Genomic DNA, 17093 nt, shown 5'->3' with positions numbered 1-17093 from the left:
TGTAGGAGGGTTTAAAAAGTGGAGAGTAGCACTTTTTTTAAAATACAAATTTGCATTCAAGAGAACAAGAGATGGAAAATGGAGATCAGCATGACTGAAATTTAAGTTCATAATTAACATGAGATTGCAGAAGTGTTTCCAAAACAGTAAGTTCATCCTTATTAATGAGCTTTTGAATTAACTTGTTGCTTAAGTGTCAGTGGTGCAAAAGGAAATGTCTGAAGGGCATGTTCCATTAGACCACCTGTAAATACAGATTTCACACATGGACACTTTTCCATTATGTCTGATGGCTGCTGAAATTGACAAAGTATGTATGCACATTTCTTTTAATGCTCTGAAGTGTCAACTTGAGGGTCTAAATGGACTTCCTATTGCAATGAGTTACCAAAAAAAAATTTATGTTGCTCCAATAAAACAGGGAAAAAGAACCTCCCAAACACACAGCATAATAAAATAGTACATTGCTATTTATATAATATAATGCTAACAGAATTAATACCAAACATATAAAATATCAAATGGAAGAGACAGTATTAACCAGCATCAACAAAAGGTATGACTACACTGCAATCAGAGGCATGACTGCAGCACACATAAATCTGAGCTAGCTTTGATCTAACTAGCTCGAATAACATCAACGTAAGCGAAGTGACGGCAACGAGGGGTAGCAGCACAGGCTTTACAAGCGCACCAGGGATCCTGGGTATGAATTCATGTGACCAACCAGTGCTGGAACTTCACTGCTATTTTTAATTGAGCTAGCTAGATCAAAGCTAGCTCAGGTATGTCTACATATGCTGCAATCACACCTCTGAGTGAAGTGTAGACAAACCCTAAAGGCTTGCCTACACAGCAAGCTACTGCATGGCAAACTGGTGCACAGTAACTGGCCATGTAGACAAGCCTTTAGTGATCTCTTGGATTAATTGACATTTGTGCCATTATGAAGGAAAAGATGTCAACAAATATATTCATAAAATTAGCAAGATGGAAATTGTCATACACAGGACATAGAAACACTGCAAGCCGTGTATGTTGAACATAATTTCCTGGTGAGAGTTTTTCCAAAGGGCACGTTTGCCTCTCTGTCTTCTAAGTGATTGTTTCCTTTGGTGATCATTTATGATTTGGGATTACCTTTCAATTGTTCACCTCAGCTGCACTGACAGTGCTGTTGGCTGAATCCTGAATGAAAAAAATCACTACTTAAGATGTTTTACAGATACCTTTCTCCCCTTGCCTCCACCATATTTTTTCTACATTGGATTAATTCTGTTGCTCAGTTACAACTTCTCAGTTGACAACCTTAAAATATCTGAGCAAGAGCTGGGTTTTGTAAAATTGATCAGTGATTTTATTCACTGCCTGTGGGTCTGTTTTGTCTTCGTAACTAGCATGGCTTCTTATTGCGATTTCTATAGGAGCATGTACAGTGATTGTTTTTATGAGCTAATAAGTGGCTGGCATCAGCTGGTATTAATTCTTGTGTGAAGATCAATTTAACCCTCAGGAAATTAATGTAAGTCAGTCTAATATGTGCTAACATCTCATATCCACGTTGAAAGGATAAGATTAAAGAACGCCCATTAGGAGATGGTTGAAATTCTGAATTTCTGTCCTGAAGGAAATTCCATGATTTCAAAATGGGTATCATCTCCAACCACTTAGTAAAGGCGAAATGTCAATTTTTTTCATGGAACAAACTATTCCAAATATTCCAGTATTTCATTTTGACCTTATCCAAACATTTGGATTCAATAAGATGGAAAAGTTCCATTTCCACTTTATTATTTTGACATCTGTGTTATTTTCATATAATATAAAAGTTGAAACAATAAAATCCAAATCAACCTTACCAAAGCAAAACATTTAGATTTTATTAAAATGAAACATTTTGATAATTTCCTGAAAAAAATAGACAAAAATCAATGTTCTCATTAAATGTTTCAATTTTATCTGATCAGTATTTTTTTGATGGGAAACTGTTCTGCTGGCAAATTTTTGACCAGCTCTGGAACCTCATGTACAGTGGAATTTCATACCACTAGGACAAAACTCATCTGTTCAGGCTGTTTCCAGATTGTGGAGCAAACTCCAACAGGAGCTGAGAACCATCACAAACATCACGCCCCTCTGCTCAAAGTGCAAGACACACTTCTTTGACCTGCCTTTTCTAATACAATCATATAGGAGCAGATACTACATATTTATTAGGACTGTCGATTAATCGCAGTTAACTCACGCTATTAATTCAAAAAATTATTCATGATTAAAAAAACTAATTGTGATTAATTGCAGTTTAAATCACACTGTTAAACAATAGAATACCAATTTACATTTATTAAATATTTTGGATTTTTTTCTCCATTTTCATATATATTGTGTTGTAATTGAAATCAAAGTGTATATTAGTTTTATTATAAATGTTTGCACTGTAAAAATGATAAAAGAAATAGTATTCTTCAATTCACCTCATACAAGTAATGTAGTGCAATCTCTTTGTTATGAAAGTGCAACTTACAAATGTAGATTTTTTTTGTTACATAACTGCACTCAAAAACAAAACAATGTAAAACTTCAGAGCCTACAAGTCCACTTAGTCCTACTTCTTGTTTAGCCAATCACTAAGACAAACAAGTTTGTTTACATTTACAGGAGATAACGCTGCCCTCTTCTTATTTACAACGTCACCAGAGAGTGAAAACAGGCATTTGCATGGCACTTTTGTAGGTATTTACATGTCAGATATGCTAAACCTTTGTATGCCCCTTTGTGCTTCAGCCACCATTCCAGGGTACATGCTTCCATGCTGATGATGCTAATTAAAAAACGTATGCATTAATTAAATTTGTGACTGAACTCCTTGGGGGAAAATTGTATGTCCCCTGCTCTATTTTACGTGGATTCTGCCATATATTTTACGTTATAGCAGTCTCGGATGATGACCCAGCACATGTTGTTCATTTTAAGAACAGTTTCACTGTAGATTTGACAACACACAAAGAAGGTACCAATGTGAGATTTCTAAAGATGACTACAGCACTTGATCCAAGGTTTAAGAATCTGAAGTGCCTTCCAAAATCTGAGAGGGACAAGGTAGGGAGCATGCTTTCAGAATTCTGGAAAGAGCAACACTCCAATGCGGAAACTACAGAACCCAAACCACCAAGAAAGAAAATCAACCTTCTTCTGGTGGGATCTGACTCAGATAATGAAAAAGAATATGCGTCGGTCCGCACTGCTTTGGATTGTTAGCAAGCAGAACCCGTCATCAGCATGGAAGCATGTTCCCTAGAATGGTGGTTGAAGCATGAAGGGACATATGAATCTTAGTGCATCTGCCACATGAATATCTTGCGACGCCGGCTATAAGAGTGTGATGAGAATGCCTGTTTTCACTCTCATGTGACATTGTAAAGAAGAAGCGGACAGCATTATCGCCTGCAAATGTAAACAAACTTGTTTGTCTGAGTGATTGGCTGAACAAGAAGTAGGACTGAGTGGACTTGCAGGCTCTAAAATTTTACATTGTTTTATTTTTGAATGCAGGGGTTTTTTTACATAATTCTACATTTGTAAGTTCAACTTTCATGATAAAGAGATTACACTACAGTACTTGTATTAGGTGAATTGAAAGATACAATTTCTTTTGTTTTTTTTTACAGTGCAAATACTTGTAATCAAAAATAAATATAAAGTGGGTACTTTACACTTTGTATTCTGTATTGTAATTGAAATCAATATATTTGAAAATGTAGAAAACATCCAAAAACATTTAAATGATATTCTATTATTGTTTAATCACATGATTAATCATGATTATTTTTTTAATTGCTTGACAGCTCTAATATTTATTTAAGAGAAGAAAACAACCGCCAAAGCACTAGACTATACACAAAATTTCCCCGTGGGGGGTATGAGAAAGAAATGAACTTCACATGACAGATGTTAGACCCATCACTGACTGCACTAGTGGAAAGTACTCAGATACTATGGTAATGAGGGTAGTACAAGAATCTATTTAGAATAGAATGCTTACTTACATTTACAACCAGATATTGGTATTTCACACTGTGACAGGGCTCACAGTACTCCCACTCATGGCCCACCAGGCACTACTCACCATGCCTCGGGGTCAGATGCCACCTTTCGTGATGTCCAATGCAGTGGTGTATAGACCCTCTGGCTAATGCATTTTTCAGTCCCACCCCTTCCAGAGTATTAATATTCACAAATAAAAGACAAACCAAGAAACCAAAATAGGGTCATCCAAAGAGTCTTTGGCAAGACCCTACCATATTTAGGTTCTGTCTTCAAACAACCAGTCCTTTGGTCAGTCTCGCAGGGCCTGGTCATTCCATCCACCAGGAGGCTTGTACTACCAGCAAGCTGTCTCAGTCTCCTGGCTGTAACCAAGCTTCTCTCCGAGAGAGAGAAGTAGAGCTCTGCCCTCCTTCCTGTGCAGCCCCCAATTCAACTTGCTCTTCTCATTTTAACTTCTATCTCCACACCTGATATCTGCTGCAGGTGTAGCAGAGCAGGGCTAGTTGGCTCCACAGGTCCTCATTAACCTCCTCCTTTCCAGTATGGGTCCTATATGCCTCATCAAACACAATGATTTTTTAAATTATTTTTATTTCAGAAGCAATTTCTAGCACATTTGTCCAAAAACATTTACACTGCTTTCAGCAGTTTAGCCGTTTCTATCACAGAAGCAATCATTCAGATAAACTAGCTTGGCTAAAATTGGTTGCTTATGACTGAATTGGAACATATTTTTTCAATTTACTAATTTTCAAGAACCACTATCTTGTGCACGGAACTATTTGTGCCCAGAAAGTGTACATGTGTATGTGCAACGGGGTAATTGTGCACAAAGGCATTGCTACACCAATGAAGTCAACACAAGTTTTTCCACTGACTTCAAGGAGAACAGAATTGACCTCAAAGCATTCATTTCTTATGTGAAAAATGGGTACTTATGAATTCTGGTAGCCCTTGTACACACACAATTACACTCTGTGGTCCACATTTTCAGCTGGTACAAATTGGTACAGCTCTAATGAAGTCAGAGCTACACTGTCTGTTTCCCACTGGCAAAAATCTAGCCCAGATTTGTGAGGACAGGTGCTAAATATGTATGCCCTCTTTGCATCCACACATTCTACTGGCAAACCATAAACAGATGTACATCACAGAAAAAATTAATGGTGTATTGAAAAGCTAAGGGGACAATAATAAATAGCTATTTACATTTTCAATTTTTTTTTAAAAATGAGAGTCAACTATGTGTTTTTGTTTGTTGAGACAGAATGAACAGAGCAAGACAGGGAATCAGGGAGTTCTGTTGAATGGCCCTTTGCAAGTCACTTAACAGTTTCCTTGTCTGTAAAATATTAATAATTACCCTACTTTGTTAAAACCTTTGAGATTTACAGTGTAATAACAATAATACTTAGAACTTACAAAGTGCTAACAATGAAGCACATTCTTAAGCAGGCTGAAGACTCGATTGTAAAGCAGTCTAGGATTTATTCCCCACTTTGCTACAAATTTATTGGGCATGTCTCCTATCCTTTCTGTGCCTCAGTTCACCCAACTGTAAAATGTGAACAACATCTAAGTCACAGGATTGTTGTGAAACTTGTTTTGTGATACAGCAAGTATTTGTAAATAAGGAGTTTCATTATATGTGTTGAGGAGAGAGACTAAGTCACGTTCTTCAGGAGAACCGAACTTTTCATGGTTTCCAGAGAAAACTGAACTCCTTTACTAGTGATAGGGAAACCCGTTTGAATGCAGTAGAGTCAGCACTGTGTCAAACTCCAGATAGCAAAATCAAGTGCCACAAGAATGATGCCTCATTAAAAGCATTGGAAGGAGCAATCCTCTCTTTGTTTGTTAGAATCAACAAGATTACAAAGTCTCATTCATTAGCAATGAATACACATTCTCATCTAGATTGTTACTGTAAGAAGTTTGTTGTCTTAATTACACCAACTCAGGTGGACACCTTGGCCTATGGAAAGGAAAGAAATATAATGCCCACCAAAATGACTGTTACAAAAGAGAAACAGGGATTTGGAACGGTCAGTTCAACTAATAAGGAAGGATAAAGAGATGAATGAAACAAAGCATTGTGTGGAATTTAGAACATTTTCTCTAACATAAAATCTACACGTAAATAGGGTGTGTATATACAGGATTACCAAATATATACATGAACTCTGACAATGAAATGGTGAACATATGGCAGACTTACCCTTGAATTAACCACTTCCAAGGAGACATTCTGAGGCATTGCACTTGGTACTGAAAGGGGAGAAAAAATTAGAAATATGTAATTAGCAGCAGAGTCATAAAAGGCTATGTCAAATCTCTCTCTTATTGGAAAGAACTGAGTGTGGCTTTTCCACACACTTTATAATCTGTTCATAAATGTGTAGTTAATTCAGGTGGCACTTCAGGGGTCCCCTCGAGAGACAAAAAAATAAATACATCTATTTGTTTCTTCTCATTTTTGGTAGACCTATTAGTGAGCCCCTTAAACAGTTAGTCAGTAGATTTTATGCAGTGATACCAAGTAGCTGATTTCAGTTACATGTTTATTTCAGTTGATGTTTATAACAAGATCTTTCAGGTAATTGCTCTGCTGAGCACCAGGCTATTAGAATACATGCATTTCAGAATTCACACTGCATTAAGATAAATCCGTGCATGTTCTCCTAATTGGTACTAGTTCTGAAGATCTACCAGAAAATAAAAGAATTTGAAGTCTTTTTCTGATATTAGTAAAAAATTATTTTAAAATATACCATCTTGCTCTAAAAGAAAAGGAGTACTTGTGGCACCTTAGAGACTAACCAATTTATTTGAGCATAAGCTTTTGTGAGCTACAGCTCACTTCACCGATGAAGTGAGCTGTAGCTCACGAAAGCTTATGCTCAAATAAATTGGTTAGTCTCTAAGGTGCCGCAAGTACTCCTTTTCTTTTTGCGAATACAGACTAACAGGGCTGTTACTCTGAAATCTTGCTCTAAGTAATATATGTAACTGGGGAGACACTGTTTATTAATTTCACTATTAATTTTATTATGTCCACACTAGTAAACATACTTTAATTGTTAAACGCAACTAATGCTTATTTAGCACCTCATCTTACAAGCTGCTGAGCACCCTCTTTCCAGCTGCTGATGCCCTTGGCTCCCTCAGAACGGAATCATCAGACCCCCACAGGAGCAGGCCTTTAATTTGAAGAAATAACTGATTCAAGTTCCTATCTAGTTAAAATTAGAACTTCCTTCAAACAATAAATCTATTTTTATTAAACATCCCCAAAGTAAAGCTTTTGTTCATCGAGGACTCATTTCTGCCATCCTCACCCACATTGAGTGATGCCATTGATATCAATGGAATAGTATTGGGGCTTCACCATAAAGGTGGTAGAATAGGTCCTTATTAGCTAAATGTTTACAGAACTGACAATTGTCTCCTTGGTGCCTGTATAAGTGAAGCAGATGTGTGCTACAGATCTGGCTGTGGGAGGAGGTTTTCATATATATTTTCTCCTAGCACACAGTCAATGTTCAACCAGTAGCTTAACAGATGATATCTTCAAACATAAATTCTTGGTTTGTGGTGCCTTTGCACATTTTGTTGCCTCCTGTCACGCAGAGATCTAGACCCAGAATTCCCTCTGACCCGAGTATACAAAGAGAGTTCTGGATCACATGGTAAGATGGGCTCCCTTAAATTTGAACATGCATATTGATACAGCTAAATGACCATCATACATCTAGAAGCCAAGACTGTAGGTCACACATATAGAATGTGGGGGACTGTATTTTCATAGAAACATAGAAATGTAGAGCTGAAAGGGACCTTGAGATGTCATCAAGTCCAATCCCCTGCACTGGACCAAATAAACATTGACTTTTAGTTAGAAAGTTGTTTCTGACATCTAACCAAAATTTCCCCGGATGCAGATTAAGCCCATTACTTCTTGTCCTACCTACAGAAGATATGGAGAACAATTCTTCATAACAGTCCTTATCTTCTGAAAACTGTTTTTTTAAAAAAACAGTGACTAAACAAAGAACTTAGGGACTACAGTGAATAATCATCTGAACATGAGCTCACAGTGTGATGTTGTGGCTAACAGACCAAATATGATCCTTGGATGTATAAGAAGTAAAATATTTATTAGGAGAAGGGAGCTGTTAATACTACTGTATGTGGCATTAGTGAAACCATTACTAGAATACTATGTCCATTTGCATTGTCCACAATTTAAAAATGCTGTTGATGAATTTGAAAAAGGTCAGAATAGAGTTACAAAAATGATTTGAGGTCTGGAAAACCTGCCTTACAGTGAGAGACTAAAGAAGCTCAGTCTATTTAGCTTAAACAAAGAAAATTAAAAGGACACTTGATTGAGATCTAACACAATAAGAATAAGGAGAAGATTTCTGATAGTAGAGAGATCTTTAATCTAGCAGACAAGGACAAGCTCCAATGGCTGGAAGCCATTCATACTGGAAATAAGGCATTTTTTTTTTACAGTGATGGTAATTAAGAATTGGAACAATTTACCGATGGGTGTGGTGGCTTCTTAATGTGTTGGTAGAACAGGATCGTAGTAGGGAATATAAATGATAGTTTCATGTATTACCCTAAACAGCTTTGCTCATGAAACTGAGAACTTGCAAAAAAATTGTGAAAACCAGAGACACCCACTTAAACTAGAGTACCTAATAGCTTACTGGTTAGGCCACTGTCATAAATATAAAGGGAAGGGTAAACCCCTTTAAAATCCCTCCTGGCCAGAGGAAAAATCCTCTCACCTGTAAAGGGTTAAGAAGCTAAAGGTAACCTCGCTGGCACCTGACCAAAATGACCAATGAGGAGACAAGATACTTTCAAAAGCTGGGAGGAGGGAGAGAAACAAAGGGTCTGTGTCTGTCAGTACGCTGCTTTTGCCGGGGATAGAACAGGAATGGAGTCTTAGAACTTTTAATAAGTAATCTAGCTAGGTATGTGTTAGATTATGATTTCTTTAAATGGCTGGGAAAAGAACTGTGCTGAATAGAATGACTATTTCTGTCTGTGTGTCTTTTTTGTAACTTAAGGTTTTGCCTAGAGGGATTCTCTATGTTTTGAATCTAATTACCCTGTAAGGTATCTACCATCCTGATTTTACAGAGGTGATTCCTTTACTTCTATTTACTCATATTTCTATTAAAAGTCTTCTTGTAAGAAAACTGAATGCTTTTTCATTGTTCTCAGATCCAAGGGTTTGGGTCTGTTTTCACCTATGCAAATTGGTGAGGATTTTTACCAAACCTTTCCCGGAAGTGGGGTGCAAGGGTTGAGAGGATTTTGGGGGGAAAGATGTGTCCAAACTACGTTTCCCAGTAAACCCAGTTAGAGTTTGGTGATGGCAGTGGATATTCCAAGGACAAAGGATAAAATTAATTTGTACCTTGGGGAAGTTTTAACCTAAGCTGGTAAAAGTAAGCTTAGGAGGTTTTCATGCAGGTCCCCACATCTGTACCCTAGAGTTCAGAGTGGGGGAGGAACCTTGACAGCCACTCACTTGGGATGTTGGAGACTCCAGTTCAAGTCTCTACTTCAAATCAGGCCCAGCAGATATTTGAACCTGGTTCCCTGACATCACAGATGAGTACTATTGTCTATTCTGGGATGGGTCTCTCACCAGGAATTCCATCCTAGATCTGAGGAAAGTTTAATCAATACAGCTACATTTCTGAAAAAGTTTCAGTTTTGAGAAATCAAAAGAAATGTTGTTGAAAAATTTCTCACCAGCTCTAATTTCTATCAAAGTGTACCAAGAAATACATGTTTTGGATGAACGGTGCAATGAAGTGTTTGACAATGATCTTTGAAACCTTTCCTCAATATATAGCACATCATAGGGTCTGCTTTGGAAAGGATGATGAGCATTTGAACATAGCTTCAGGTTTCTTAAAGTGACAACTGAGTCTTTAGACTTTTCCCCAGTGCTATTGAGGTTTGGTGTGGTCTTAGGAGACATGTTCTCCAAGAAGTGTTTACAACTGAATTGATGTTCTAGATTGTAAATGTCCATTTTGTGCCTTTTACATTAGGAGACACAGTATGAACCAATGATTAGGGACACTAGAATGCAAATCAGGAGACCTAGATTCTATTTTTAGCTCTGCTACTGACCTGGTGTGTGACCCTGGGCAAATCATCTCCTGCTCTCTTCTCATCTTTTATCTGTCTTGTGTATTTAGATTGTTAAACTTGATGGGACAGGGACTGTTCCCTACTGTGTGTTTCTAGCAGTTCCTCGTACAATGGAGCCCCAGTCTTGACTGGAGTCTTAGGCAGTACCATAATTCAAATACCAATACCAATAATATGTTAATATACAAGGTTCAGTCCAGCTTCTTAATATCTAAGGAAGCTGTGGTTGCTCATCAGTTACTCCAGAGATTGTATTCATTACTTCATTTTGACAAATTTAGAGACAGAATCTGTATCTGTAGGACACTCAATAATTCAAGTCAAAAAGAGAAGTAATTATGGTATTCCTGTGATATTACTGACCTGATCAGAAACAGTGAATAACTGATCTCACACAAGAAAGCCTGTTCTCATGAGCTATTTTACAGAAGCAAGAATTCAGATAACATTTCTATATATAGTATATCAGTATTTGTAATATGATCATCATGATGGTGTGTGAAGGAATTGTACACTTATAAAAACACTATGCTCGCAATCTACACGAAGATCCAATTTTTTTCTTCTCCCCTCCTGCCCAAGAAGCAGGAGGAATGGTGAAGAACAAGGATTGTTTTTTTCCCCCCTCTCTATCTTCTGCTGAGGACAAGTAGGAGTGTTTGTCTGGTTGGTTTTGGCATAGCGCATCTGTGTATAAGCATCATGGTGAGGCTATGACAAAGATGGGTGGATCTTTCACCTTCTCTTGGTGATAGTGGTCAGCATTCACATTTGTGGGTGCTTATGTAATCGAAAATATTTTGAGGTCCAATCCTCACTAATCCTGAGGTATTTAAAAATGTGGGATTTTAAAGGCGATCTGATCAGTGCCAAAGCAACTTGTGTCTCCTGAATTCAGGTGGGATGTCTCAGCCCATGCAGATCAAACTTGCTTTTTTTAACTACCACATTAAACTTCAATGTTGTATATAATTTGCTCTCCATTATCACCTTAGGCCTTTTTTGTCATTATTCCTTTTCCAAGTATTACTGCTATTGATTGTCAGTTTCAAAAGATTCCTCACCCAAATGCATTAGCCTGCATTTCTCCAGGTTGACTATAATTGTTTTTCCTGTCCACATTGATAACTTTTTCATTATTTCTCTGTCCTCACTGTGTGCAACACCTCCCAATTTGGTTTTGTGTGCAAATTTAATTAATGTGCTGTTTATCCCTTCTTCCAGATCTTCAATCAACATGCTAAATAAATCCAGACCCAGTACCAATCTGAGTCACCTTCACAGGAACATTGCTGATTGTCTTTACCTTTGTTTACTGTACTTCAGCCAATGAGACAGTACTTATAACCAAGACAATGCGATTTAATATTTTAGGCAAAAAAAAAATATCTGTGGGTCACTGTATCAAATGCTTTACAACAGTCTAGAACTATTACAATTGCTTTATTTCCTACTTCTACCAGTTTTGTATCTTGATCAAACAAAGCAATTGAGTTTGTCTGATGCAATTTGTTCTTTATAAACGGATGAGGCTTATTATCTATGGTTCCATTACATTTGATTAATCATTGGTCTATTATAATCTAGGTATTTAGAGACTTCTTCTTGCTCTTGATCAACCAGTAACCTAAAGTTTAGTGAAGTCAATGGGAATACACATCCATTAACGTCAGTGGTCTTTGGATTCAGACCCAAATTCTTACAATAGATTTCGCAACTCTTTCACATTCATACAATTTTAAAAGCATCAAGTGTCCTCTCCACAGGCAATTGCTCTCTGCTGTGTCATTAAACTAAGCAGGTACACAGCACAAAAAACTCCAGATTAACTCTTACTCCATATTCAAAAACAAATGCTGCCAAGTGCAATTACACTTCAGATCATTAAGCACTGTCTTTTTGCCTTCCTTTGCTGCATCATCACATTTTCCAAAACATAGTACATTACATTTATTTTTGATGTGGCCAATCAAAAACAAACTAATATAACTTCAGATTATATGTAGCATGGGACAGGGGTTGGGATTGCTGGCAGGAGTCATGACTGGGAGTCACTCTGAATATGAATATGAAACTTCTTATCATTCAATAAAAGAACACATCATGTATCTGGAGGCTGGGATTAAGCAGTTTTCTTGTAATCTATGTTTAACTAACTTCAAAATGCAGGGCTAAATTCAGGCCTCATTTACACCTGTGCAATCACATTCAGAAATTTAAGACAATGGGTTGCAGAGTTTAGGGGAGGCAGAATGTTGCCTGAAAAATCTTCCTTACTAGCATTGGTGCATGCACCAGAATGAACACATTTTTACTTTCAAATCCCAGGCTACATTTGCAAATCTGGAGGTTACCCCAAAAAATCATGTCATATTTGTAAACTGAGAAGATCTGATATGGAATCTTTGAGAGACAATAAACTAATAACCCTACCGACCATTGCTACAGAGTCACTCTTCAGAACTGAACAGAAGCTTGTATTCTTTTTTTGTAGTGCAGACCACACATCCTAATAGACAGATTGTGTTGTGTGCCACATGGATTGCAGTTATTTATTATTTGTATTTTTAAGTGCTGACAATATGCTCAGGGCTGTGCCAAACAGAAATGAAGCCAGGCCCTGCCTGGAAGAATTTATAATCTAAAATACAGACAGAGATGAGAGGACAAACTGGGAAATCAAGAGGATGGAGTAATTCCCCCACTTTTCAGGGAACAGACTGGACACATGTCCCTGTGGCCCACACCATTTCTCACTGCTCCCATTGGTCGGGAATGGCGAACCGCGGCCACTAGGAGCTGCGGGCAGTGGTGCAAATGCAAACAAACTGTCTGGCGGTCACTGTCTTAGAGATTATATAGGAAGGAACTGTGAGAGCAAGGATGGTCTAGTGCTTAGGGGTGCTAGCCTAAGACCTGGGATACCTGAGTTCAAGTCCCTGACCTGCCACAGAATGTCTGTGTGACCTGGGGGAAATCATTTAGCCCTCTCTGTATCTCAGTTACCCATCTGTAAAATGGGGATATTAGCACTTCCCTACCTCACCGCAAGGTACTTAGATACTGTGGGGAGTAAAGGGAAGTCTGTATAAAAAACACAGAGAGGTCAGATAATATTCTTTAGTTGGAGCTAACTATACCCAAGAGAACTGGGGTTCAACAGAACCCGAAGGAGTCCTAAAGCATGACATCTCTCACAGAGTGTTTGCATAGGGGAAATCTGCACTCTTGTGAGTTAGAACCACACAGATTCTGGTAATTTTCTGCATTAAATACTATAACAGCCTGCATTTCCTCTGCCACTGTTACTTCTCCCCCCACCTGCAAGTAAACACATGAATAGCTCAAGTTATAGAGCCAGCTGTTGATATATGAATAACTTTATATGCTCAGTGTCCTGACTGTGTCAGTTTGATCCTCACTCCTTAATTTTTTTTAAAAAAAATATTCCTATCATCATTATGGATATTAATTATTTTTGAATCAAATATTCAGAAAGAATTAAAAAAAACTGTCTGCCAACTTTTGGGATTAAACACATTTTGAAAAATTCTTAGGCATGATCGTTCAAAGCATTTCTGGAATGGCAAAAAGCCTGACCAAATATTAACTGAGCTGTATATTAAACAGAAAACTAAACATTAAAGAACCGGTAAATTCTATAAGTCTGTGATTCTATAGTTCCTGGAATTGAAGAAGCTATAATAAATCCCTGTGACTAAAGTATATTTCTTAGACTGTACGTTAGATCCCAGAGCTTCATGGATAATTTCTTCCTACAGACATGCAAGGAAATAGTATGCGCGGCTTCTTTATGACATCATCTACTGTATCATATAGTGTGAAAGTGCCACAGAATTTAACACCAGAAGGAACCACCTGATCATCTAGTCTGACCTACTGTGTATCACAGGACATCAATATAATCCAACACACACACACTAAACCCAACAACCGAAACTAGACTGAAGCAGTACAGCCCACAGTGAAGGATGCACAGAAAAAAAGAACACAAGAGGTGAGGTGGGGACCTACAGAAGCGATGACACAGCAGTATTACAGCAACAAAGAAAATCAGGTAGAACAACAGTATCAAGGCTTCTTCATCGTTTTAATTTTTAATCCTGTTCAAAATAAACCCTTGGAAGACTGAAAAGGAAATCTGTTTCCTTAATAGAATCCCTATCCCCTTTTTCAACTGTACACCTACACAAGTCTGTTGTAGTATTCATCTTGGAGAAATAAAATAAGATTACATGGTCTTTGCAAAGTGATACAGGGGAAAATGTTGGTCATTACGTTTTAGAGAGGAAGGTTTTGGTCTTGTGGTTAAAACACTGGCCTAGGATTTTGGAGACCTATATTTAATCCCTTGCTCTACACAGCCTTCCTACTTAATTTCTCTTTGTCTCTGCTCTCCATCTGTAAAACTGTGATAATAATTCTTCCTTTCTCCCACCCTCTGTCTGTCTGATCTATTTAGATCATGAGCTTTTTGGGGTGGGAATGTCTATTACTATTTGTTTGTATAGTACAGTACGTAGCAGAATAAGGCCCTAATCTTGGTTGTACTCTCTAAATTCTACTGAAATAAAATAATTATAATAAGTTCTGGTATTACTTTCAGCTTCGCACTCTTTAATTCCCTTCCCCCCTTCGCCGTGCATAGCATTTTTGTGGGAACTCAGATCACTGTATGATATTATACATAAAGGGCCAGATCCCAGGCCCCTCTGCCAACTACTCCTGGGCTATTGTGGCAGTGCAAAACAACTGAAAAGCTGTCCTAAAGAGGCAACCAGAAATCCCAGCATATACTTCCCCCATTTCCCCCCCCCCATACACTTTGGGAATATAATAGGGGGGCAGGGCCAGAAAGCCCAGGCTCCAGTCTTTCTTTGGCCAGAAGAATGGTCCCAATGGCACCAAGGAGGCTGGTATAATTTAGTCCAGTGTTTCCCAAACTTGGGACACAGCTTGTTCAGGGAAAGCCCCTGGCGGGCCGGGCCGGTTTGTTTACCTGCGTCGTCTGCAGATTCAGCTGATCACAGCTCCCACTGACCGTGGTTCGTCGCTCCTGGCCAATGGGGGCTGCAGGAAGCGGCAGCCAGTACGTCCCTCAGCCCGTGCCACTTCCCGCAGCCCCCATTGGCCTGCAGCGGCGAACTGCGGCCAGTGGGAGCCCCGATCGGCCGAACCTGTGGACGTGGCAGGTAAACAAACCGGCCTGGCCTGTGAGGGGCTTTCGCTGAACAAGCAGCGTCCCAAGTTTGGGAAACACTGATTTAGTCCATAGATTGCTCTAACTTATACCAAAGGCTTAAATGTCTCCTAGTGGCCCTAGGATCAGGGAAATGGAAAGATGTCTTAAAGACACCTTCCTCTCCTCCCCTAACTACACCAAGTCCTCAGTGTTGCAAAAAGCTACAGTTTACACCTCCCTGCAGCACCAGGGGTAGTTCTGTCTGTGTGTGCTGCAATTGCTGTATTCAGTGGGATGAGTTAAAAGGGCAAAATCTAAGTTGACAGGCTCAAAATTTGACTGTCCTTGCCACAGAACATTACAATAGTTTTACAAATATCTCCTGGATACTGAAAACTCTGTTAACTCTAAAAGAAGAGGAGAGGAACCTGGGTAAAATTCTTAATTCTCTGCTGGGCAGCTCACTCCCACCAACAAAACCAAACCAAGAGCGCTGAATTAGTTTGGATTCATGATAATTTACACCACATCATCTATGTCCGCTGCCTGCCTGCTCCTTTCCTGTAAACTGAATCTGCAACTGACAAGAAGGTTGCTCTGGAGCAAAAGACTTTTGTAACTTTTAGTCACCTGCTGGCACCCAAGAATGGAACCCACTTGTGGGGAGAGCATGAAGCAAATCTACTCACTTGCTTCATGTACACATATACAAAACAATGCAAAACTGGTACCAGTAGGTTTCATTTCAGACTAACACCCTACCTTCTCCCCTTGCTTAACAGCAGAGAAGTTAAATGCTTCTTGGGATGCCATATTCTCCATTTTGCTGTTTTCTGGAATAGTTTCATAAAAGCCTTCTCTTCAGTGACATTTTGTGCTCCCAAAGAGGTGAACTCTTCTGACAAAATTTGCAGAGGATAATTTTCAGACTCATGAATAACAATCTCTCCCTTTCTCATTTATGATGACATTTAAAACCAAAGTGAAGAACCGAGCCACAGTACTACACTTCACAGTCTGAATTATATCTACATAAATTATGCAAAATATTCATTTTCACTTGTTTTCCTTTTGTTTTTATAATTATAAGTGTGAAGTAATTTATTCTGCCAAGATCCAATCTGTATTACAAGTGATGACTGAATTAGATGGATAGGCCTAAGTAGTACTTGAAAAAATATTGAAGAGGTATCAAATGTAAAATAATTGAAAGTTGAAGTGCCAAATGAGGTGTGGGTAGCACAGATGAACCTTATAAAGGATACTACAATGATGGTCTGAAACACTACAGCCTACAATAATATTATCATAGTGTTTTTACCAATTCTGTAGGATAGCAAATATTTGTTTTTTAATAAGGGAAATATTTGTAAATACAACAGAACTTGAGGCAAGGGTTCATCCTTATCTATTTAAATCTTTTCTTCCATCATAGGCACTGCCTAGATTAGGAAAAGGAAATGTTTTTAGCAAGCGTATTAGCTAATATATTTATGAGCACCATTGTCTTTGTCTCCTCTGGCTGCAAAGTGGAGTTTTAAAATGTGTTAAGTAAGTGTTATGCTAACACGTTTGCTAAACACTTCTGTTTTCCTAAGTTTTGTCTTCACCACAAAAAAATGTGTATTTGTTTTACATCTAAGTAACCATGTCTCTG

The 17093-nt window shown here is 38.3% G+C and overlaps 1 protein-coding gene across 2 annotated transcripts in view; it reads right to left on the bottom strand.

Annotated features, from left to right (window-relative positions):
* Nucleotides 1–17093, bottom strand: part of DCC (DCC netrin 1 receptor) — a 928337-nt gene that overhangs the window by 231076 nt on the left and 680168 nt on the right. For both annotated transcript variants that reach the window (XM_037902678.2, XM_043547198.1), the window contains exon 12: nt 6266–6315. In XM_037902678.2, the coding sequence (XP_037758606.1) occupies nt 6266–6315 (50 nt within the window). The remainder of the gene's footprint in view (nt 1–6265; nt 6316–17093) is intronic.

Source organism: Chelonia mydas, chromosome 5 (genome assembly GCF_015237465.2).
Source record: "Chelonia mydas isolate rCheMyd1 chromosome 5, rCheMyd1.pri.v2, whole genome shotgun sequence".
Lineage (NCBI taxonomy): Eukaryota > Metazoa > Chordata > Testudines > Cheloniidae > Chelonia > Chelonia mydas.
Note: the sequence above shows the minus strand (reverse complement) of the source record. Positions and strands in the feature narration are given on the sequence as shown.